Source organism: Ambystoma mexicanum, chromosome 11 (assembly GCF_040938575.1).
Source record: "Ambystoma mexicanum isolate Mex_15411 chromosome 11, UKY_AmexF1_1, whole genome shotgun sequence".
In the NCBI taxonomy this organism is placed as follows: Eukaryota; Metazoa; Chordata; class Amphibia; order Caudata; family Ambystomatidae; genus Ambystoma; species Ambystoma mexicanum.
Genome location: NC_090934.1, coordinates 229,738,102 through 229,763,933, shown reverse-complemented (window position 1 = coordinate 229,763,933; position 25,832 = coordinate 229,738,102). Strand labels below are relative to the sequence as shown.

The window sequence follows — 25,832 nt, the reverse complement described above, 5'->3', positions numbered from 1 at the left end:
AACTAATCCTACAAAAAACTCACCCTTCTACATACACCTGAAATTCTGAAGTAAACGCAACCATACCTCTACAGCGCAAAAAAACGCACATGCTTCACAACAATGAAACAATCCACACATACCTTGCCCAACAGCACATGGCTTCTGCCAACCGAAAAACACACTTACGTCAGTGAACAGTGTCAACCGAACAGATGCTGCCAACAGCACATTACAGTTTTCTTGCTCTTTTCTCCTGCTCAGTCCTACTAACTTCCCTGCCAGAGCTGCCAGAGCGCCAAGAAACCACACAGGTGGCAACAGTGCACGGTATAAGAACCTTTAACATAACATAACCCAAGACTTTAAGTGACAAAACACAAAGGCCAGCAGTGAGGCATGATGTTAGGGAGGACAGAGTCATCGGCTGACCACAGGTTTCGGTCACCCACTCCTGGTAGATTTCAGGCCTTGGTCGCATAGCAGGAAGGGGCAAGTCATAAGGATCTCATGGGTTTTAGACTTTTGAGTGAGTGGTGGGGGTGGCCCTCGTGATACTCGGGTGTTACAAACACCTCTGTCCTCCCCTCACCAGATAACAATACAGTCTACTGGCCATAGGCGCTAGTGGAGAATTTTCACAGACACAGAATCTGTGAGCACACCGTTTACACCTGCTTTCCATTACTCACAGAAGATTCTCTTGGATTCCTCAAGGTCCAAGCTTTAGTGAACACCAAGGGGCACAATTAGGACGGTGAAGCTACAAACATTGTTTCTTATGTATGGAGTAACACACTAGCTAAAACAAGTCCAATCTAACTATACATTTAATACTTACGCGTGATCACGAGTTGGGCGGTATCCCGGCTCGGATACCGGCCAACTTTATTTGCGTTAGCGCCCACCTGTCTGACAATATTACCGCCGGATAATGTGTTGGGTGCTGTTACTTCCCATTTCCCATCAGGTCCAGTGGACCTAATGGGGAATTCTCAGTGCAATGGCCACAAGGTAATACAGCCAGTGGTCATTGCACCGAAAATTGGCATTTCTCCAGCGTGTTTATCCACAGGTCTGAGCTAAGGGTAAACACGCCAGACTTGAGATTGGGTGGACCCTTAAATGCAGCAGTAACACCATTACCACGGCATTTTAAGGGCTACCGCCCAACTCGTGGTGAGGCCCTTGGTGTGTTCAGGATCAGGAACCTTGACATAGGAAATGAGTGAGGCACAGGACCTGCTCATTGAAGAGGGGGCCACACATTTTTTGTTAGCCAGTATGATTGGTGGACAAGCCTTCTTAAGAATTGGGCATGCAGCATGATCCCATACTTCTTTGCATAAGCACTATTTATAAAATCCGTCAGTGGCATGGAACTTGGTCGCTCGATCAGTGAAAGAAGGATGGCTTGAAAGACTGCCACAGTGCCACAAGTAAGGTTATGGGATGTCTGCATGTCTCTGGGGCCACCCTACTCCTGTCTTGTACCTGTCTGTAACCTTAGTTTTACTTGAATCTGTTTTATTCCATGGAAAATACCACGAACTACAACTCCCAGAATGCACCATATGTAAAATTGAAAGCCCAGAACTGGAGCATGAGATCATGGATGCCACGGAGGCATCTGATAACCTTAACAATGGGCCTTGGTATATGGCTGATCAACTACAGCAATGATGCGTTCATTAATCACGCCCAAGTAATCGCGAGGATGAATGCTGGGCTTCACACAACTCCCAAATAGAGAAATAATAAATAAAGTTGTCAGGGAACAATGCCTTCTCTGTTTTCTAATACCCCTGAAATAGGCCCTTCTCAAACTTTGTCATATGCAGCGATGCTCCTTTTAAGACCTGCCACTCAAGGGTGTAAACCCACTTGGCTTCCTTTTTTCGCGGTTTTAGCAGCAGAGACTAAATAGAGAATTTCGGGATATAGGACTTAGGTTTCATTCGTGGCCTCCACTTCTCACTCAGAATGTCCCTTGGGAGGCCTTGTAGTGGGATGAGGGAAGATTTCGGCTGCATGGCAAGAAAGGGCTGCAAGATGTGCAGATGGCCTACGGCGTAGGGGGCGCTGACAGGTAGCAGCGGGTGCTGATGCCTGCAGTAAGATGCATTGACAGGGTGCAGCAAAAGGTGCTGACAGGTAGCAGGGGTGCTGATGCATGCAATAGGATGCATTGACAGGGTGCAGCAAAGGGTGCTGACATGTAGCAGGGGTACTGATGCATACAATAGGATGCACTGACGTTGCAGAAAAGGGCAATGACAGGTAGCAGTGTTACTGATGCGTGCAGTAGGATGCCTTGACAGGGTGCAGCAAAGGGCGCTGATGGGCAGCAGGGGGTGCAGATGCATTCAGTAGGATGTACTGACAGGGTGCAGTAAAGGCCGCTGAGAGGTAGCAGAGGTGCTGATCCGTGCAGTAGGATGAATTGACAGGGTGCAGCAAGGGGTTCTGACAGGTAGCGGGGGTACTGATGCATGCAATAGGATGCGCTGATGGTGCAGAAAGGAGCGATGACAGCAGTGTTGCTGATGCGTGCAGTAGGATGCATTGAAAGGGTGCAGCAAAGGGCGCTGACAGGCAGCATGGGGTGCTGATGCATTCAGTAGGATGCACTGACTGTGCAGAAAATGGCCCTGACAGGTAGCGAGGTGCTGATGCGTGCAATAGGATGCACTGACGGTGCAGAAAAGGGCGATAACCGGTAGCAGAGTTGCTGATGCGTGCAGTAGGATGCATTTACAGGGTGCAGCAAAGGCCGCTGACAGGTAGCAGGGATCTGATGCGTGCAATAGGATGCAATGACGGTGCAGAAAAGGGCGATAACCGGTAGCAGAGTTGCTAATGCGTGCAGTAGGATGCATTGACAGGGTGCAGCAAAGGGCGCTGACGGGCAGCAGGGGGGCTGATGCATTCAGTATGGTGCACTTGCGGTGCAGCAAAGAGCGCTCATGGGTAACCGAGGGTGTTGATGCATGTAGTAGACTGCACTGACAGGGTGCAGCAAAGGGTGATGACAGGCAGCAGGGGGTCCTGTTGTATTCAGTAGATGCACTGACAGGGTGCAGCAAAGGCTACTGACAGGTAGCAGGCGTTCTGATGTGTGCAGTAGGATGCATTGGGTGCAACAAAGGGTGCTGACAGGTAGTGGGGTGCTGATGCATGCAATAGGATGCACTGACAGTGCAGAAAAGGGCGATAACCGGTAGCAGGGGTGCTGATGCGTGCAGTAGGATGCACTGACTGTGCAGAAAACGGCGCTGACAGGTAGCGGGGTGCTGATGCGTGCAATAGGATGCACTGACGGTGCAGAAAAGGGTGATAACCCGTATCAGGGGTGCTGATGCGTGCAGTAGGATGCATTGACAGGGTGCAGCAAAGGGCACTGACAGGTAGCGGGGTGCTGATGCGTGCAATAGGATGCACTGACGGTGCAGAAAAGGGCGATAACCGGTAGAGGAGTTGCTGATGCGTGCAGTAGGATGCATTTACAGGGTGCAGCAAAAGGTGCTGACAGGTAGCAGGGGTGCTGATGCATGCAATAGGATGCATTGACAGGGTGCAGAAAAGGGCAATGACAGGTAGCAGTGTTACTGATGCGTGCAGTAGGATGCCCTGACAGGGTGCAGCAAAGGGCGCTGATGGGCAGCAGGGGGTGCAGATGCATTCAGTAGGATGCACTGACAGGGTGCAGTAAAGGCCTCTGAGCGGTAGCAGAGGTGCTGATCCGTGCAGTACGATGAATTGTCAGGGTGCAGCAAGGGGTTCTGACAGGTAGCGGGGGTACTGATGCATGCAATAGGATGCGCTGACGGTGCAGAAAGGAGCGATGACAGCAGTGTTGCTGATGCGTGCAGTAGGATGCATTGAAAGGGTGCAGCAAAGGGCGCTGACAGGCAGCATGGGGTGCTGATGCATTCAGTAGGATGCACTGACAGGGTGCAGCAAAGGCCGCTGACAGGTAGCAGGGGTGCTGATGCGTGCAGTAGGATGCACTGACTGTGCAGAAAATGGCCCTGACAGGTAGCGGGGTGCTGATGCGTGCAATAGGATGCACTGACGGTGCAGAAAAGGGCGATAACCGGTAGCAGAGTTGCTAATGCGTGCAGTAGGATGCATTGACAGGGTGCAGCAGGGGGGCTGATGCATTCAGTATGGTGCACTTGCGGTGCAGCAAATAGCGCTCATGGGTAACCGAGGGTGTTGATGCATGTAGTAGACTGCACTGACAGGGTGCAGCAAAGGGTGATGACAGGCAGCAGGGGGTGCTGTTGTATTCAGTAGGATGCACTGACAGGGTGCAGCAAAGGCCACTGACAGGTAGCAGGGGTTCTGATGTGTGCAGTAGGATGCATTGGGTGCAACAAAGGGTGCTGACAGGTAGCGGGGTACTGATGCATGCAATAGGATGCACTGACAGTGCAGAAAAGGGCGATAACCGGTAGCAGGGGTGCTGATGCGTGCAGTAGGATGCACTGACTGTGCAGAAAATGACGCTGACAGGTAGCAGGGTGCTGATGCGTGCAATAGGATGCACTGACTGTGCAGAAAAGGGTGATAACCCGTAGCAGGGGTGCTGATGCGTGCAGTAGGATGCATTGACAGGGTGCAGCAAAGGCCGCTGACCGGTAGCGGGGTGCTGATGCGTGCAATAGGATGTAATGACGGTGCGGAAAAGGGCGATAACCGGTAGCAGACTTGCTGATGCGTGCATTAGGATGAATTGACAGGGTGCAGCAAAGGGCACTGACGGGCAGCAGGAGGGCTGATGCATTCAGTATGGTGCACTTACGGTGCAGCAAAGAGCGCTCATGGGTAACCGAGGGTGCTGATGCATGTAGTGGGCTGCACTGACAGGGTGCAGCAAAGGATGATGACAGGCAGCAGGAGATGCTGATGGGGATGGCAGGATGCACTGACGAGGCAGCATGCGGTGCTGATGGGTCAGGGGGTGCTGATGGGCGAATCATAATGAATTGACATGGTGGAGCAAAGGGTGCTGACCGGTAGAAGGAGGTGCTGGTGGGGGCATCATCGGAGGCAGCATGGGGTGCTGACTGGCAGCATTAAGTTGTGCTGATGGGTGCAACAGGGTGCACTGACAAGGGGGCATCAAAAGGTGCTGACGGGGTAGGGGGTGCTCATGTGTGCAGCAGGATGCACTGACGGGATGCAATATGGAGCTCTGAAAAGCAGAAGCGGGAGCTGATGGGTGCCGCAGGAAGCACCCATAGGGTGCAGCAAAGGGTGCTGACGGGCAGCAGAGGGTGCTGAGAAGGACAGCAGGATGCAACATGGAGCGCAAACTGGCAGCATCACGTTATGCTGATGGGCTGCAGCAGGATGCACTGACAGGACGTTAACGGGATGGCAGCAGCAAACATATAGGTCAAAAGCCTGCCCAAGCCATATCAATAGACCTGCTATTATGAAGCCAAAGGCGTCACTGCTCCAATGCAAATTTCGGACACGAGGTAGCCTCTGAATTGGGGTAAAATATCTAATGGGCATGAAGGAAGGTCTAATAGCAATTCAGCTTCCTGAAGGAAGGGGAAAGTCAACAGCACACAAGGATTTAAGGGTGCCACTCACTACCAGCTTTCACAACTGCTATTCAGCACCCCACAAATTGTGAGTCTGGTTCAGCCTCTGCAGCGGAGATAGGTGGTTTGGCTGTTGCAGAAGGAGCTGGAGGAGTGCAGCAGGAACAGGTGGTGTGATTTGTATCATCCCTACCACCAGAGCCTTCACTGGACCCCAAGGGAGTTTGCAAAACCCCCCTGCCCCAGCAGGAGCTGTGGTAGGAAATGGGGCAGGTAAAAGCATATACCTGTCACTGTGCATCAGTAATGAGCGCAGGCGATCAGCCCCCAGCTGTGGGTGGCTGCTACTCCTTCATCAGCACAGGAGGGGTTTACCAATGTCCGATATATTTTTAGTGATCGTCCATTGCTCACACATCCAGGAGCCCTTCATATGCGTCTTAAAAGACATGTACCATATATAACACATCAATACAAAATTAATTTAGAGAGATGCCCCCCTATTTAAATTCATGTTCTAATACTTATCACTCTGTAAGGAACACTCAATGAATCCTTCCTACACTCTCAAGTACAAAATAAATCTTTTAATTACGAGAAATGTGTAATAAGGAAACATTGACATTATTACCATCTCTATACACAACAAACTTAAAATGCAAAAAGTAATTAATGAAAAAGCTGAACATCTTAGCCATTGCCTCTACCTCAAATCAAGGCTAACACTAATCAACCTTCTCCAAGAAATCAGTCACCTTAAAAACCGACAACCCGCCTCACCAGCTCGTGATAAATCACACTAGGAAATCTAGCACCTGCCTCTTCAAATCATGCTAGGCAATCTAGCACCTCAATACCTTTCTCAATGTAATACCAAATGCAGGGTCAAAGGCCTCTTCATACTCCGTAACTGTAGAATGTAGGGAGTGAAAGAGGGCTGGAGCAGACATGGTGGCTGGGATTATCCACAATTCAAGGACAAATGGAGAAATTGAAACATTCCGAAAAATATGAAAAAGCCACCTATTAATGCACCCTGATCTTTTCATCAAAAAGCATAAATAAATAGGGTAAAAAGCACCAAAAAAGAATTACATGTCCTTTGGGATCAATGATGCCAGCATATAGCCAATCCAAAATAAGCTGTCTGCTCTTTAGGTGGTGAGCTGATTTGCCTTGGGGGTAAAAACAGAAGTGTTCCCATGCAGCTCAAACAGAATCCAAGTTCAGCTCAAAATTCAAAAGGCAGAGTCCTTTAAGGACTCAAAATGCTTCAAAACAGCCAGAAGCCATGTTGGAGGCATTAGGATCCAGTGAAAGAAACAAGAGGGAGTTGGCCACTCACAACTGAAAAACCGATGTGCTCCCTCTTCAGCCAGCCATGCGCGTCTTCCCCCGGTCTTCTTGCAAGCTCCACTGCCCAAAACAACTGTGTGCAGGGCCTGATCTTGCACTATCATACCTTTTCTGAGCTATCCCTATTCCAACCCTGCAATCACCAACATTCATCCAGCACTGAAAACTGTTCTAAACAAAAATATCAAGGACACAAGCATCATTCGCCACTAGGAATCATTCCATCAAAAGTGTGTAGTGGACAGCACCTTTCTTGTGTAAATATCAGCCAAGGGCGGCTTTCGTCATTCAACACTAGGCATTTTTCCATTAAAAGTGTCAGCGGACAAAAACTATAATTTGGATGTGAATTTATAGTTTTCCTTGGGAGCCGTCATCTGTTTTCTGTTTACTAGAACATTGGTACTCGGCCCAGAAAGGCCTGGCCAGATGCAAATTGCTTTGTTTATACAGACAGAATGCAGTGTTCTAGTTCAAAGTTATTTGGCTCTATTTTAAAAAAAAAAACCTCTAATGCACTGTACTTTAACTTTGCAAAAGCAAATCTCTCCGCTCTATTTTACCAGTTATTAAACTACATTGTGTCCTGCATTAACACATTAGCATAAAAGGTTGGGCCTACGGCTAAAAGAAAAATGTCGCTATAAGCCTGGCTGACATGGTTAGACACAAATTACATGTCACATCTGTTGGTCTGCATTGCACTGCTGTAAGAAGTGTTGGTGGGCTACTGAAGGGGACACTGACAGGCTGCGGCAACTTGTGCTGACGGCTGGCAGCAAATGGGGAATAACGGTCTGGAGGAATGGGCCTGCAGGGCTGCAGTAGGGGTGTGATGGGCAGCAGTAAAGAGGGAATTATGGGCTGAAACAATGGGCCTGCGGGGCTGCAGTGGGGGAGGGTGATGGGCAGCACCAAATGGGCAATACTCGGCCGGAGCAGTGGGCCTGTGGGGCTGCACTGGGGGGGGTTGATGAGCAGCAGCAAATAGGGAATTATGGGCTGCAGCAAATATCCTACTGGGCTGCAGTACAGGATGCTGGTGGGCTGCATGTTTGCTGGCAGGGGGAAGTATTTAGTGCCATTAAAAAAACAATGTTCTTTGTTTTTTTTTGTTTTCAGAGAAGGAGATTGGTGGGAGGCTCGGTCCCTGAACTCCGGGGCCACTGGGTACATCCCCAGCAACTATGTGGCTCCTGTGGACTCCATCCAGGCCGAAGAGTGAGTGTCTGGTGTTACTGAAGGTCATTCCTTTAGGGCTGTTGAACTCTGAATTTGGATGAGTACTGTGAGGTGGGGTCGGGTTGGTGAAGTACTGCGAGATGGTGATTGGATTTGCTAATTGCTGTGAGGTAAGGGTTGGATTGGTTGAGTACTAGGACATTGGTCTGGAATGGGTTGAGGTCGACTATAGGGGTTGGATGGAATTGGTTGAGCACTGTGAAGTATGGAATTGACAGGTTAAGTGCAGTGAATTAGGATTGTTTGAGTACTGTGAGGTAGGGGTTTAATTGGTTGAGTATTGTGTTGTATGGATAGGATTGATCGAGTATATTGAGGCTGGGGTTGGATTGGTTGAGTGCTGTGAGGTAGGGATGTGATTGGTTGACTGCTGTGTTGTATGGATAGTATTGCTCAAGTGTGTTGATGTTGGGATTGGATTGGTTGAGTGCTGTGAGATTTGATTGGGTGAGTTCTGTGAAGAAGGGGTTTGATTGGTTGACTATTGGGTTGTATGGATAGGATTGGTCGAGTAAGTTGATGTGGGGATTGAATTGGTTGAGTCCTGTGGGACTGGATTGGTTGAGTACTATGGTTGGTAGGTGAGATTGGTTTCATTTCATGCAGCGGGAGACAGGAAACCTATCCAGGATAACAAAAGTAAGCCAAATTGTGACCACTAAATTCCCTGAGGGTGAGCAAAATACACAGGTGTTCCCTAGTGCAATGGTTTTCGGACTTTTCAGTTGAACCCCATAAACCCTTAGTAAAATAATATATTTGGACACCCAAATCGATTTAGCTAAAATGAGTCATGATCAACGTCAAATGCTGCAAGCTCGATAGACACAAGAGGCAAAAAGCAATGAGAAGGTGCACTAGAGTGAGGCCAACATGTGAGGATTGCAAGCAAGAAATGCTGAGACAAAGCTGATTAGATGTTATGGGGGACTGCATGGAATAGGGCTGTAGGCAGGTCTTTATGTGGGCCGGGGCTATCTGTGATGAAGCCATGCCAGTCTTCAAAACGTGCTCCCGAGCTGGAGCCCTGCCGGCTTCTCACGACTAACACTAGCGGCAGCAACCACTTCAGGCAGCCGTTAAGCTCAACAGAGCCGTATAGCGAAAGGGCTGATAGCAAAAAAAGGAGCGGCCAGGATGTCGCATGCATCCCTTGAACCACAAGGCTCAGTTGAGTTAAAAGGCTGCCTGAGGGCTTTGCCACCCCTCACAAAGAAACAAAAGGACAGCCTGGCTGCACGGCTATCATTTCTTTTGGTGTGTCCTCTACTTTTGTTTCTTAAACACTGGCACGGAACCTGCAGGCAGTGCCTTAAGTGGCACTACAAAATGAGCCGGGGCTCATCAAGGGGACGTGGCCTAACAGTGGGGTCGCCTGCTGGCACGTTGGGCCATGCCCCCTTGGCCAGCCCCGGCTTAAAAGGCTACTGGCACCCCTGCCAGGCAACCTTTTGTAGAGAGCTGATCTCTGCCTTTATTTTCTAAAGGTTTACCTGGCAGGGGCAGTGCCTCGCCTATTCAGCCTTAATGGTGGTGCTGGCCCTCGCCACCTGGGGTGGGGCAGCTTCACCATTAAGGCTGAAAGGGTGAGGCCGCTGGAAGCTGAGGCCGTTTCCCGAAGACTGAAACTCCCTCGAATGCGCGGGAGCTTCATGATTTAGAAAACAAGGCCTCTTCCAGCGCCCGCACGTTTTCTCCATAATGGTGTGACCGGCCCACATGCATCTCTTGCTTGAAGGGATGCCTCGCAGGTGCGGTGCCACCATTATGACATTTTTTTCTGAAGCCTGAAGCTTTTGCACACGAGCGAGAGATTTAGGCTTTAGAAAAAAAGCCTTTTCGTGTAGTGGCCGTGGCTGCCGAGGCAAATTAGTGGGCCCCCGGCAGGGCCCTGCCTCAAAACGAGATTTCGTAGTCTGGCGGGCCCTGGCCCCAGCAGGCCCCAGCCCACTTAAAGCCCTGCCTGCAGGAGAGGGCGCCTCAATTTGCCCCGCTTGTCCTGCTTGTCTACGAATAACATCCCTCCCCCTGCAGAATTAGGCCACACATCCTTGTTGGAGTCCACCCTCAAATCTCACCCCACTTAAAACACTGCCTGCAGGAGAGGGCGCCTCAATTTGCCCCGCTTGTCCTGCTTGTCTACGAATAACATCCCTCCCCCTGCAGAATTAGGCCACACACCCTTGTTGGAGTCCACCCTCAAATCTCACCCCACTTAAAACACTGCCTGAGGCTGCTGAAGCAAGACAGCTGTCAGTGAGCACGTGACCAGGCAGATGAGACTACTACCAAGGGCTGTGCTGGGAGTTCAAGATAACAGCTTGACCGAAAAAATGGACAAAAGGCGAACTGTAAAGCTCCAAAGCTCAGCCTCGGAGAACGCAGGCGTGCTATTGTAAAGGGGACACTCAAGTGCTCAGAAATACAGGGAACGGCCACCTTGGAACGACCCTGCGCCTAGAAGCAGGCAGTGAAGAACTACCACTTGAGGGAAAACGTAAAGTAGTGCCCAGCTGGTCTAGGAAATGCACACCTGCTGTGATACCCACCTGGGAGTAGTGCATATCCTCGAGCAAAGACGTGTGACCCATAGGCAGGCACACACCTATAATTTGACGCACACGTGTCCTCGTTTAACCACCTGCTCGAGGTCAGATCTGCCATGGAACAGCTTAGAGGCGTGTTCGGAGACACCTGGAAACCCAGCGGGTCGGACACACTGGCACATGCGAGGTCAGCAAAGGCACTGCCAGTGTATCCCTGGATCCCGCGCACTGCTGTATCCGTCAGCAGATCCCTTCACCGGAGGTCCACTGGGGGGGCGGGGGTGCTGTGGGATGCAGGGTGGTCAGCTGAGTGCTTTGTGGTGATTCATGGAATGCATGATGTGTGGGAATGGATCATTCGAGTGCCCTGGGGGCTGAGGTCGATGCACGAAGTGTTACGGGCGTCGGAAGTCTGCAGAAGCACGAGCTAGAATGGAATGCGTGGGCTGCCCGTGCTGCGGGCCTTCTAGGCGCTGCTCGCTGTGTCTCGCTCGCCGCCCTTTCGCTCCCTCCGTCCCTCGGTTTCTCTCTTTGTCTCCCCCTAGTCTCCTGCGCCTTCTATCTTACTATTGCCTCTTTCTCTTCTCTCTCTCGTCTCTTTCCCACTCTCTGCCTTTCTCTTTATCTCTCTCCTCCTCTCCCACCGCCATTCCTCTCTCTCTCGTTCGCTCTCCACTCTCGCCCTTTCTCTCCCCCTCTTTCTCTCGCTCTCACACACGCTCTCTTTTCGTCTCTTCCCGTCTTACTGTCGTTCTGCCTCTTTCTCCTCTCTATCTCTCTTCCATCCAGTTTTTTCTTGTTCCCTCTCGCGCCCTATCTCTCTCACACACTCTCTCCCTCTTTCTGTGAATCTTTTTCTGAGTCTCTTTTTAGCTCTCTCTTTCTCTCTTCCTCTTTTCCTCTCTATCTCTCAGTCTCTCTCCCACGCTGTCTCCCTTTCCCTGCCTCTTTTGTGCTGTCACTTTTTCAATGTGTCTCGCTCTGTATATTGCTCTCTCTAGGACTCGTCACCCTGTCTCTTGCTCATTCTGTCACTCACCTAATACTTTTACTCTCTCTCACGTTCCCTCTCTCGCCCTATTTCTCTCTCACACTCGGACACGCTTTGTCTCTCTCTCTCTCCTGCTGTTTCTGGCTCGCTTTCCCGCTCTGTCTGTCTTACTCTCTCCCTCTTTCTCCTCTCTGCCTATCTCACCCCTCACTCCCTCTGCTTCTCTTTCCGCCTCTCTTTCTGTCTCTCGCCCCGACTCTCTTTCCATCTCTCTTTCTCTTCTTTATCTCTCGCCCACTCTCTCAGCCTATCTCTCTCTTTCTGTCTCCTGTTCTGTCTCCTGTTCTGTCTTATTCAGTCTTCCTCTTTCTCCTGTCCCTCTCCCACTTTCCCAGTCTCCCTTTCCCACATTCCCTGCCCCTCTCTCTCTCTCTCTCTCTCACTCTCTACCTCTCTTGTCACTCTTTCTATTGCCTCATTATTTCACTCACCTCACTCCTTTGCTCATTTGTCTCACTTTCTCTTTGCAGGTGGTACTTTGGGAAGATGGGCAGGAAGGACACGGAACGACTGCTCCTCTGCCACGGGAACCCCAGGGGAACATTCCTTGTTCGGGAGAGCGAGACCACCAAAGGTACGGGGCCTCCTTTCACTCACACGCAGCTGCCATCTCCCGCTGGTACTGTCCAATCAGCTGCTGACTGACCTGCTAGCCCCGCAATACACAGGGCAGGCACAAGTCTTCCTTAGATCGACACTCAGGGGCTTCCTCCACACACTCCCAGGGTGGCGCATCCTTCGAAAGACTCGAAGATGACTCGGGCCCCGGTTTCAGTGGAGTGCGAGTGATGTTATCTACCCCCTACTGAAGATAAAGACATTGGGCCTCGTTACGAGTCTGGCGGTACTCGTAACACTGTTTCCGCAGCCTGAGATCCCGATGCCACCGGGACATTACAAGTTCGGGCAGCACAGGATATCAGGCGACGGAACGTATATATCCTCATTCCCATGGAGTCCTACAGGACTCCATGGGAATGGGGACACAAAAGCACTGGCAGACCTGCCAGGCACAACGGCCCAGGAAGGCAGAGTTGTAATGTGGCGTTCCGGGAAGTGTGCAGCTACGTGACGGCACCCTTATTTCCAGACAGCCACACTTGTAATGAGGCCAATTGTCATACAGCAGTGGTATTCAAACTTGTGTATTCCGAGCAACCCCCTTGAGTACAAATATTGCTGCAGAGCTCCTCATGCCTCTCCAGATGCCATATCTGCTATATTTTCTATTATAAGCAGTTGGCGTAATCCCTTTTTGAAGACCCTCGCGCCCACCCTGGCATCCTCCGGGGCCCCTTAGGTGGGCCAGCCTCACAGTTTGAAGACCACTGTCATACGCGGAAGCTTTTCCCTGCCCAGAGGACCACTGCACGCGCCAACTCTCTTCCTACTTCTTGCAGGTAGAAATATCGCTGGAGGGATGGGATTAGATTACAGCCACAGTCCCTTTCACCTCCTGCCACCTATTAGGTTCAAATGGGAGAGGTAGAAAAGCCGACCTCATAACGAGTATGTGACTTGCACTAAAACGACAGTGGCCAGCACCTTAATTGTCTGAGGGACTGACCGCTAAATGCTGAAGTAAAAATACTGTTCATTGGCCCTGGGCCACATTACAAGTTTGGCCGCGCGGTAAGAAAAGTGGTGGTCATTCTGTTAGCACCTTTTTTGGGGCTGTAACAGAATGACCACCATTTACACCGCACTGCCAAACTACAAGTCATACTGGCGGTAAATCTTCCGTCAAAACACCAAACATTTTTCGGATTTACTGCAGTGGAATAATCGCTCGCAGTAAACCCACCAAAATCCCCAGGTAGTCCGATGGACCCCAGAAATAGGGTCTAACCACACCAGACCACCACTCGGAATCCCATGATTTGTCCACAGGACTGGGTGGTAGTAACAGTAACCAATTTTGGCAGTAATTTGGTGGATTCAACACCAAATTACTGCCAAACTTGTGATGTGGCCTGATGGACTGCTGGTGTTGTGGCTATGGGGCACACACTGAGTACACAGACTCCTCTATATTACCACAGAAAGGGCATAAGACTGGTTTGGTGGTAGAGGTCAAACATCCATAAATTACCACTGCCAGATTTTTTACTTCACTGCCAACTTTTCGAGTTTCATCATCATGGTTTTGTGTGAAAGTGATTACCTTCACTCAAACGAATTACCGCACATGATAATTAGCACATGCTGTAAATACCCAACCCCAAGGAACCCTATGGAACTCGGAAATGGGAACCACAGAAAGGTCTGCATGACTTGGAATTATCCAGACCTTTCCGGGTGCAGATATTTACCGCATGCAGTAATGGTAATGAATTTGGCGGTATTCTATAATCTTCCAAACTCATAATCAGGCCCATATTATGTTACTGGCATGGCAAATGCATACATGCAGCCACCAAGTTGACATTTTGGACATTGATTTTGTATACTCTAGGACTGGGGAAAATCATGATGAAAGGGTGTTTCCATTTCTGTTGGCTGTGCAGTGTAGTTGTTCCTTGATGGAGCAGAAGGCAAGGATTGTTTCTTATGCTAACATTTGCATGGCTAGTTTTACACCCACATGCGCCTATCCTGTGCCCCAGGAGACCTGCATTCTACAGTGTGCTCAAGTTATTTCAAGACCACATTTTTTTAAAATGGTTCCCTCCAAAGGCCTTAATTTGCAGTATCCTTAGGTAAGAAAGAATAGGAATGAAGAATAATTTGTCTTTCTGGAATTCTATACAATAATTGTTAGACTCACAAAAGGCGTGAAAGGTCATGTTGTATCGCTTCCCATGATGTCACATCAGGGTGGTGTCCAATGATATCACTTCTTGTGATGTCATCAGAGTTCAAGGGTCATTTGATGTCCCTTCCGCTACCCCTGGCATTTTGGTGAAATGGCGTCCCTGAGCCAATGTCTGTACAAAGGAATACACAGAGGCTTAGATGAGCACACACAGTAGAACAATTACCAGCTAAAATTCCCAAGGGGAAACAAGAATTTAGAACATGGACACAGGAACTAGGTAAGCAGAAGACAGTAGTGATGTACTCCAAATAGGAAAGAGTTGAAAGAGACTAGGACTAAGTAACTGAAGCAAGGAACTGGAGCCAGGTTACTGCATCAAGGCAATGGAAAGGGTAACTGCTGTGGACTGGCAACACAGGAGCTATAGAAAGCAGGGGCACAGATCTCAGGACTATTACTAAGGGAAAGGGTACAAACAGAAGAAAGAGAACCAGAGTCTGATATTATAAGGTAAATCTTGGTATGCTAAAGATGTGAGAGAGCAGGAGAAGAGCAGAGCCAGGAACAGGGAAGGAGATTAAAAGGAAACAGCACAAGTAGCAGAGGTTGAAAGCTGCAGGGACACAGCACAAATTAAAGTAGAAAACACACTGGGAGCAGGCGGATGGTGAAGAACTGAGCCTGAAAGGCATGGTTGTAGAAATTGTAGCAAGGCAACACAGGAGCAGGGATGGGTACAAGAAAAATGGTCAGCAAAGCAGAGAATGATTCCAAATGGGTTCCATCTACATGAGGCTCAGAGCTCAAAGCACACACACAGAGGTTCAGGGTATGGCAGTTTAGTAGTGCTATCAGCGAGGAAACCCAGGGTGCAGCCAGATGATTGGGTGCACATAAGCAGTCACAGGTGCGGTCAGTTGACACTCCAGGCATGGGCTATGGGAGAGGAGCCAGTGCTGACCATCTGCAGGAGTTTCTGTATTGAAACAAAAGCACATTAACTACAATAGCATTCCGAGTGTTGCCATCCTTTTGAAATAGGTCTTCTTCCAGTAACTGTGAAACCAGACTGCATGCAATTCAGAAGCCAACTAGGCCACTGGGTTTTCAAGGTATCTTGCAGGTGCATTAGGGGAATGGTAGTCTTTTTTTTCTGGAAACAGAGTTGTGTAGTGAGAGGTTGATTTGCGATTTGGGGTACTCTCTGCTGATGGTTGCCAGCACCCAGCTGGTCTGCAGACAGTGCCACTCCGAAGCAGACCAAGTCACCCCCACCTTGCACACATTACACTGGCTCCTCATCCCAGCTAGGTTCTGGTTCAAACCTTTGTACCTCCTCACCTACAGGGCCACCACTGCCAGTACGCTGGAGTGCCTAGTGGTCAACGAAAAACAGTGGGTGCACACGGTCATCTCGCAGTAAGACTATCATCAGACTGGAAACTATTGTTGCTCGCAAGGAGAAAACTAGGAAAACGTCCTTCCTTTGCTACGCTCCTGTCCTTAGGAACTTCTTCCTGATGGCAATCAATTCTGCTTCAAGTCTCTGTCAGTTTAAGAAAGAAGTCCTGGCTCTTCTAACAACACCTTGGGCTAACCTAGATTCTGGCTATCATGTGGAAACCCCAGCCTTTAATAAGAGTGTGATAATTAATACTAATGTTTACTTGTTACATTCTCGCTACCAATCTTTTTTCTCTATGACCTGTACGGTGCTTTGTTCCTCCAGAGCCAGATCCATGCTATAAAAATATATCAATGCCCTCTCACATCGCACATGCACACAAGCATGCATGCTTGTTTTTAACTTGACTGAAGCACCCACCGGTCCCTCACCCTCTCTACCTGTGATGGCTTTGGCATCTCTGTTGGCAATGACTGCTTCCCATGCACCTCGGGTCTGGATGCCTCACTCCCTATGGGTGGGGTTGTTTGTGGCAGATTCTCAGATGCTGGATTCAGCACCCCAGAGAAAGTATTTCACCCTCTGATCTCTCTCACCCCGGGCATCTGTTTTGCTTTTCTGACTCGTGTCATGACTACAGAGCCACTCACTCAGTTACACGGACTAAAAGTTCTTGGACTCAGGAAACGCAATAATGCACACCTAGACCAGCAATTGGAATATAATTGGCTCTTTACAGGCCCTTTATTCACACATTATAAGAATACAAATAATCAGTGGAATAAATGGAATTTGGCATACATATAATTGGTTATACATAAACACACAAGCAAGGATAGTTGCATAATGTCTACATCACCGTTAGTGTAGTTGCAGGAGAAAACTTCATCTCGGCCGCGACAACACAACCCAGTCCTGAGGCAGGTAGGTAGAGAGATCACACATACCAACGGGGTCTGGAGCGGAGCATCCTCCCTCTCAGCGAGACTTCATCCCCCGGGTTTCCAATTCTCGGTCTACCACCAGGATACATCTCCTCTTATGGGGTAAAAATTCCTGCCCCTCCTAGGTTGCCCAACCGCCCTGGCCGAAGGACAGGCAGCAAGCATGGGTGTCAAAGAGTGGAAAAATCCAGTTAGTACTGGAAAGACCCAGTGTGTATCCTGCGCGCTCTTTCCCAGCAGCCCTTTCCACTGCACCTGCACATCTCCCACTCCCTTCTCAGCTCATCCTTGAGCGAACAATACAACAACTATCCTTCATAGTGAGCTCATCTTGTTTCAAAAAGTAATCTTGCCACCATTGCAGAATTCACGTCTGCCTTCTAACTAAGCTTACAGAAACGTAGACTTTCATTGCAGTTCGGAAGTGAAATTCCCAAATGGACACGCACCGGCGCCATGTTTTTCAGCTCATTTTCAGACATGCATTACAGCATCACAGCACACTTCACACATATGTTAAACGGAGCATAGAGCTGGTCCACTCCTGCACAGTCGCTGAGTCCAATGTGATCATAGAAATAACGGTCTTTACGTTAGCCCTTTACTTCAAGATGGCTTGAAAAGTACACAAACAATAGTAAGGTACGGACAAAAATATAAAGCATTTATATATTTATGTGCGTACCTTATGGTTTGCATACTTTCCAAGCCATCTTTTTTTTTTAAATTCTGTGTTTATAAAAGATGGCTTGAAACTTACGCATTTCAGTCCATCTCTTATAAAGCTTTGACGACGGACAAAGTCTGAGGCATCTTTGTCTGTCGGCAAAGCGCTATAAAAGATTGCTTGAATTGTGTACTTTTCAAGCCATCTTTTATAAACACACAAATAGGGCACTGAGTTCCCAGGTTCTGCGAGCGTCAAAGACGCCTCGGTGACCTGGGGAGGGAGAAACAAAAGGACACTAACTTCCTCTTGTGAACGCTCGCGCAAGAGGTCATAAGAGGAAGTTACAGTGACTGACAGAAGTGACAGCCAGCCATAGCTGCGGCTGGCTGGAACTCTGCCAGCTTGTCTGACTTGAAAATGGCAGGTGCATCTCCTGTCGCGGCTGTGGCGAGACAATGTGTCCCGCCGTGGGGTGGTGGGATGGGGTGGCCCCGGCAGGGCCCTGGCTCAGCCCACTTTTTAGAGACTGCCCACTTAAAGCACTGCCACAGAAGGAATTCATTGACGTATCCAACCGTGGGCCTCTTTTTCCTTGGTTCCGGGCCGATTTGATACCCCAGTCCAAAGCTGATTGCATTGCCTCTTGACAGTCTAGTTAACCGCCGCCCTGAATTTGAAAACCTTGCATGGTCTCCAGGCGGTCTGTATTTAACAGGCCAAACCCAACACTGTTTGGCCAGTATTTTACCCTCTCACTCACCCCATCGCAGCATGTTTTAAATCCACCGTCTCTCACTGCCTCCTGCTGGTCTGTATTTAAAAGACTCCTCTTCTTTCCTGAATAAATACAATTATCCTTTCGCTCCAATATTTGGTTTATTGATGGTTTGACAAAATACATTTTTGACTTTTGATTTCAATTTTTATAATTTTGTTAATGCATCATTCATTTGTCATATTGAGTTCATACACATTAATTTTCTTCATGAGCATTCATGATTCTTCGCATGATCCCCCATATTAGTCTATTGGTGATTTTAAACAAATATTTTGATTTTTATTCTTTATTCTTCTCGTGATCCCCTGACACGTGTTTCCCCATTAGTTATAATGGTTCTTCGGGAGGGTTTAAATGTTTTTTTTGCTCTAAGACATATTGGAACAAGAGACATAAGTTTAAATAAAATCTGCTATTTGTCTATATGTGTGTGATACATTTCCAAAACAAACTGTTGAATGCTTATTGATCAATTTAATATTAACTTATTAAATACACTTACATTAAAGTTTTTTTTGTGTCGTGAAAACACACAGCGCATTGATTTTGCCGAGCGTTGTTGATTCTATTCCCCCTCTTGTTTCTACTTCTGATTGGATACGCCCCTTCTTTCCTGAAATTGTGCGTTTTACAGTCACACCACCACATGATGGGTTGCATTTGAAATACTAGAGTTGCTTTCTCTGGTCTGTCTGCATTTGGCAATCTCTGCACCTCACCTGGCCGTCTTTATTGGAAGGACCACCCCTTTCTCATGCGAGTCTCTATTGGATGCTCTCCACAGGCTCCTGTTGGTCGGATCTATGCGATTAATGCGAAAATAAAATGTCCAATCCCAAAATACTGATTTTTATTTTACCCTTTTTTACACTGTATATACGCTGGGGAGACCCCCGTGACGCCCAATACCCCTCCACCATTTTTAATAACTTACCCCCCCCCCACACACATATATAAAGGGTAACATGGGTTTTTCGAAATTCTGTATTTTGGGATTCTAAATTATTTCATTCTATATTTTGGTATGAACCCATGTTGGTCTAGATTTGATGAAGTATATTCCCCTTACTGCACCCTCTATGCGAAGGCCTCACCCCCTCTCTGTGCTGTGTTCATATGGCAGTCCCTCCCCGCGTCTCCAGAGTTTGATGGTCTCGTCTCTAACACCCTCCCCAAACCCCCCCCCCCCCCCCTTGCTTAGGTGCATACTCCCTCTCCATCCGGGACTGGGACGACGTAAAGGGCGACCACGTGAAACATTACAAGATCCGGAAGTTGGACAGCGGGGGCTACTACATCACCACCAGGGCCCAGTTTGACACCGTGCAAGAACTGGTGCAACACTACACAGGTAAGACCAGGGGGCCCAGGATGGGGGTTGGGGCTTTTGGGTCAGCGTGGCGGATGTATGAAGAGAACAATCGCAGACTGGGCATAGAAGGGCCGGGTAGGGCCGGGGCCGACTCGCTCATATGTCCGTGTCTGTTGTGATGCTAGGCCTAGCTGAAGATGTCACTCGTGGCAGGACGCCGCGGGATGGCTGTGGGGATGCTATTGTGGACTGACTGTGGGCATGTATTCACCAGTGTATTCCCGCTCTCTGGCTCGCGCAGTAAACCATATACTGACTGGATGTGTAAGGCACCACAACTTAAGAACAGGGGCAGATGCTACTTAATGGGATTCACGTTTTTATGTATGTATGTATGTATGTATGTAGACTTCTTGTATAGTGCTTGATGCCACCTCTAGAATGTTCCCAGCAGAATGTTTTGCACTGTATCAGAAAGCTACCAGCACACTTGATGTGTTTGTATTTAGTATATGTAATAAGTGCTGGACCGGACTTGTTGGCTGTATGTCTATTGCTCGAAAAAAAAACAGCTTGAAATTTTTGTTGCCTGTTTTTTTAAAAACATTTTTTTACCACAGAATGCGGGGGACAGTCCCCCGTAGCCGCCCCTCTAATGCGCCCCAAAACCTTACCCCACCAATATTGCTTGACCCAAACCCACCATCTACATTTTGGTTGTAAAATTCGAGAAAAACACGAACCAAAATGAATTCGAGCAGTTCTTGGCCGAGCAATAGACCCAACAACGCCTATTGGTAAATTGGGATGATTTCCGCAAAGGCCATGACTTGCGAACCTCTGCGCGAGGAGGGGTTAGAGTAGTGCACCTCATTGACTCTAGCTCCTCCCTGCCAGACTTTCCAATGCACTTGCCGGGGCCTCCTGCCTACTCACCTCTGTCTCTCACTGTTATGCACTTTCTCTGGGCACTTAACTCGCTTTGATTCCCTTCTTGCCTTCTCTCTCCGCGCCCTGCGTGGCCGCAATTTTGTTGTGCCTCTCTTCTGCACTCCTGCCAGAGCGAGCTGCCGGCTTATGCTGCCGCCTGGTCGTGCCGTGCCACAAAGGGATGCCCAAGCTGGCCGACCTCTCCGTCAAAACCAAGGATGTGTGGGAGATCCCCCGCGAGTCGTTGCAGTTGATGAAGAAGCTGGGAAACGGGCAGTTTGGGGAAGTCTGGATGGGTAGGCGCACCCACGCCTTCTGCCGGGGCGAAGGCATCCATGGGTGGGGGGCATACAGGCTCTGAGGGAGGAGAAGAGGTGTCACCGAAGCCCAACCAATTTAATATGCACTCACCGCTGTCCATCGTTGCAACTGGAGCGGCTTCAACCCGCTGGATCCCCTAAGAAGCTAAATGCCATGACTCATGAACCAGCACAGTAGTACTTGGTCAGCACTGATTCGGCTGGGGTCACCAGGTCACCTATATGTTACTTGAGAAGCAATTTCGTAATGCTGATCTTTTTTAACAAGCCATTCCAATGTAGTATTTAGCCCAGTTGGTTCTAGCAAAGTGAGGTAGGACTACAAGTCCTACAATGCATCTGGTTGTTAAATGAAAGCCCAGAAGTGGCTACATTGCATCCTCGGTGACTAAGAGTCATCGGGTAAAGCTAAATCTATTCTGCATGGCCTCCTCCCCAGGTTTTGCCCGTGCACCCAAAGTAGGGTGAAACGGATACATGTTTCCAGCGATTTGATTGGCTTCAGTTGTGCATTGGTGACACCTGCCCCGGGGGCCATGGGCCACTTACCTCTCGCAGCTCAGCATCTCTCTCCGGGGTCTGTGGTCCGTTATGTCTGTGCCCTCCGCCCCCAGGAGACCTGGTGCAAGCAGTGGCTGTGTATTAGATCTAGCCCTGAAAATACCTAGCTCTCTGTCAGTCTGAATTGGGTACATAGATTGAAAAAGAGGTAAAAACCTTAATGTACAGATCAGTTTCTGAGACAAGTTTGTGTCTGGGGTTTTCAGCCCCGCAATTTGGTGGCACAATTTGGAAGTAACCTAAAACACCTTCAGCTGCCTCTGCCACTTGCAGGCTCATGGGAAATTGGCGGGAATTAGTATCGGGAATTCTGTCAATTTCCGCGCCCTGGGGAATTGCGCCACAGGGGGACCCCGGTGATAAAGCGGCCAGTGATCTAACTACGGAGAGAGGATGGTGGGGAGCGAATGGTGATCGGGGTAAAGTAATCATCCAATCAGAGCCTGGAATGCCCCTCACTGCCCCGGTGTACACGCATGACCATCTCATTCCATTATACCCCTTCCTTTTCCCCTGTCATTCCATCCCAAACTTCATGCAGAAAACCATGACGGTCTTTGCCACCTACTAACCAAGGCATGCACCAACATCAAGCCCCAGACCCCGGGCCTGTCCAAGGATGCCTGGGAGATCAGCCGCAACTCCATCAGCCTGGATAAAAAGCTGGGCCAGGGGTGTTTCGGAGACGTCTGGATGGGTAAGGTGGCAGAAGGGGATTGGCAGGACCAGGGCCTCTGCATCCAATGGAGATGGTGCATAGCACAGTCCCATCAGAGCTCTCGAGTTGTTCAATGTCAGGTCTAAGACGTTCAAACAGTCTTGGCATTTTAGCTTGTGCTGCTTTGCATTCTGGTACTTGTAGTATTTATTTTTTATTTTTTTACTTTTCCATTTGTAGATGCAAGTTTACTAGTACCACAATGAAACACAATAGTAAAATAAATGCCAGGCCTGGATGAATATCTCACCCATCACATCCGACTACTTCAGAGCTCTGCTCTAGACACCCCAAACCCTCAGGAGATCCTACATGGAGATCCCCAAATTTAACAAAGCGGGTGATGTTAAGCGTGGAGGGACTAGGAACTGTCTTGGGGAGGGCTAGATGGGCGAGTGATAAAGAAGAGTGAGGCTCTGTTGGGTAGTGGGCAGGGTGGGAAGGGGTCACTGTAGGAAGAATGTCACCCCCGGGTCCACAGTAGGGCAGCGGTGCTTCATTATAAGGTGGTAGGGGGTCACTCTGTGGGATGGTGCGGTTCACTGTAGTTCTGGAGGGAATGACTCTGGGAAGGAAGGGGTTTGCATTAGTGCAGGAAGCGATCACCACAGGGTGGAGAGTTCCCAATAGGGCTGGGGGCCTTCATCATACAGTGAGGCTGATTTATTGTAGGGTGGTGGTGGTGCAGCAAGGAATGGTGTGGGAGGGAGGGGTCAGGAAGATTTAGGGGTGGTGCAGTGAGCAGCGCAAGCATTCTCATAAGGTCAGGGTTCCTGGTTCCAAGGCCGATCACTAATGCCAGCCTCTCGCCTCTAGGAACGTGGAACGGCACTACCAAGGTGGCTGTGAAAACCCTCAAAACGGGCACCATGTCGCCGGAGGCTTTCCTGGAAGAGGCTCAGATCATGAAGAGGTTGCGGCACGACAAGCTGGTCCAGCTCTACGCTGTTGTCTCTGAGGAGCCCATCTACATCGTCACCGAGTTCATGGGCCAAGGTGAGTCAAGTCAGGGCTCAAGTCCTAAGCAAAAAAATGGGCGACTCTGACATGCGCAATGGGGAATGACGTCACAGGAAGGGAACATGTCACAAAGTGAAATATGCACATGCCATTAAATTTCTCTTTCCCAATTAAGTGCACAAGACAAGTAAGCGATTGTCAAGAGAACAGATTTTCCTATAATATTGCTGGCTAAGTATAAAAGGTGTGCACCTTTTACAAAGCATGTCCTGTATAGCATGACCTGGGCTCGAAACCTATGCTCTGCATTGCTTACTTCTAATGGATCCAGCAAATTTCTTTTTAAATTTGTATTTCTTGAAAAGACACGGGGGCGGCGGACAGCGGCCAATAGCCTAATCCCTCGACTTGTCAAGTATTGGTAGACCGGCAGAGCCACGTCATACAGAGAGCGAGGATGACACCAGCCGCAGCACTGGTCATTGGCCAGAATTTCCCCGGATCCGAGAATCGCCAAAAATGTCTCCCCGGATCCTGGAAAAGTATTTGTGTCTATTTATGAAACCGAGTAAGGAAAGAAGAAAACCTCTCGAATTTAGCACTTGGTAAATGCAGCTCTACAAGGTGTTTGACAAAAGATGATTCGGTTTTAATAATGTTTGAGTTCAAAGTAGTATAGTGTTAAGTGGGCTTGCTAAATCCAGTTTCTTGTGCAAAAGACCAGCCAACACGTGCTTGAACACAAAGGCCTCATTGTAAGTATGGAGGTAAGGCAAGCCCCGTTGCTACCGTACCGCCATCATATGAGCTTTGCTTGCGGGTGCCTGTGCGGCACGTGCAATCACAGCATGTCTGATGCACCGGCGCCGTTGTAAACGGCGCCGGTGCATCCAACGTCCCCATTCCCATTGAGCCCAAAGGGGCTCCGGCACCCACGAAAGGGCAATTACCGGGTCCGGCTGGGCCGGAATAGCCAGGTAATTGCCCATTTGCGGGTGCCGGACCCGGATGCGAGTTTGGAGGTAGCCTTGCCGGTTTTGACTGATGCTGGGGAGGGGATTCCTTACAGGACACCTGTTTTTGCAAATAATAACCACATGCGAGGGACCTGACTGAACACAGCAGAGGATAGCGTTTGGAGGTGACTCCTTACAGGGCACCTACGTCCATATTATTCCCATCAGAGGGACCTGACATACGTAGATGGTAGTTTTTGGAGGTGATTCTTTACAGGACGCTTCAAGTATGAAATCAGATAACGTTATTTTACATTCTACTGGTTACATGCTATTCTGCCCTGGCTGGCAGAGGCACACTGAGCTATAGGCAAGTGTGGGTGCTGCCCTGATAGGCTCAAGCCTCTAGAGGCCAGCAGGGCTGGGGGCAGACCAAGAGCCATGCCAGGCAGAGCCTGGATCTGCATCAGCCCTGTCATCTTTCCAAAAGGCACGTATATAAAGACCATTCCCCTACAGATTACTTCAAGAATATTCAAAATATATGCTGCCATATTGTTGGGTACTAAATAACATGTGAAAACAAGGAAATACTATGAGGCAGGGTAACCAAAAAGGAAACACACCAAACACAGGTTACAAAGGAACATACAAAGTACTTAATTTTATACTGAATCCAGTTACAAAAGAACAGAACAAAATTCAGATAGCTATCGACCCTCAGTACAACACAGCGAACACCGGTGTGGTTCGGTGTGCTCAGTGAGTGCAAATATTCATTGAAACAGTCAGGCTTTTATACATTTCTCCAGCCTGTTGTCCAGCCTTTCTTCAGGTTAACCATTCCATAAATAAGTTACTGCTCTAGGGTCCCTTGCCAGGTCAAATCTAGTTCATCTTAGGTTTATACATTAACAAGAAGAAATGGTAATAATGTATGCTCTAGGCCTAACATTACAATGCAGGACTTAATTTATACAATATAGTTAAGCAGGTGTTCTCATTCAATTATAGATCAGTTTCGGTGATACAGGTAATCCATTGCACACAGGTCTGCAGAAGGACAAGGTCTCAGCTCATGACCCTAACAAGTGGCCTGCAGGCAAGTTATACATTAGCTGTACAGAGGTCATGACAATCAAGTTCTGTTCTGAATAACATAGGCTACCATTTTAGCTCACATGGTGACTTTATAGAGCAAGAAAACCTAAAATGGCGGCTTGACCCAAAATGATAGTTTACATGGTTTCTAAGGTCAGGACCTTGCAATGCGAGTTTATTCACATGTAGTTTATAAGCAGCTTGTTGGCAGCTTGGCGTAGGCCAATATACATATATTCATAGCAATAGGAGGCACGATATAATTTCTAGTTTGACAAACCCTCCTTTTGGCCTATGCCAAGTGCTAAACTACTTCTGATCTCCCTGCAAATAACTCCATGTGTCATCGTCCATACACCATGAATAGCTGTCAGAAATATCTATCGCCATTAGATCTTTTACTAAGATCTCTTTCAGTACATACTCCTTAGAGGTTTTATCCGGGGCATACACTTTATGTCCTATTGTACCTATCGCCTGAGCGCAACATCCCCCTAGCATTGAACATACACTTGGTAGACATTGGATACAACAACAAAGAAATAGCAGAATTCCCAAAATAATCAGCAAGACTGAAAGCACTTTCCAACCCCAAGACCGCAAGAAGTCCCAGAACCAAGCGCTAAGATCCCAATTTCCCTCGGGAACATGCACTTCTGAACTAAATGTGCAGATTCTGTATTGCCT

General features: G+C 48.7%; 1 protein-coding gene across 5 annotated transcripts in view; it reads left to right on the top strand.

The window, feature by feature from the left end:
- Window positions 1–25,832, top strand: part of FGR (FGR proto-oncogene, Src family tyrosine kinase) — a 367,556-nt gene that overhangs the window by 300,520 nt on the left and 41,204 nt on the right. For 4 of the 5 annotated variants that reach the window (XM_069622907.1, XM_069622909.1, XM_069622911.1 and 1 more), the window contains 5 exons: window positions 8,016–8,114; window positions 12,203–12,306; window positions 19,489–19,638; window positions 20,661–20,825; window positions 22,945–23,124. In XM_069622907.1, the coding sequence (XP_069479008.1) occupies window positions 8,016–8,114; window positions 12,203–12,306; window positions 19,489–19,638; window positions 20,661–20,825; window positions 22,945–23,124 (698 nt within the window). Of the gene's footprint in view, window positions 1–8,015; window positions 8,115–12,202; window positions 12,307–19,488; window positions 19,639–20,660; window positions 20,826–21,951; window positions 22,108–22,944; window positions 23,125–25,832 lie in introns of all 5 variants that reach the window. The other variant, XM_069622908.1, reaches the window with a different exon arrangement.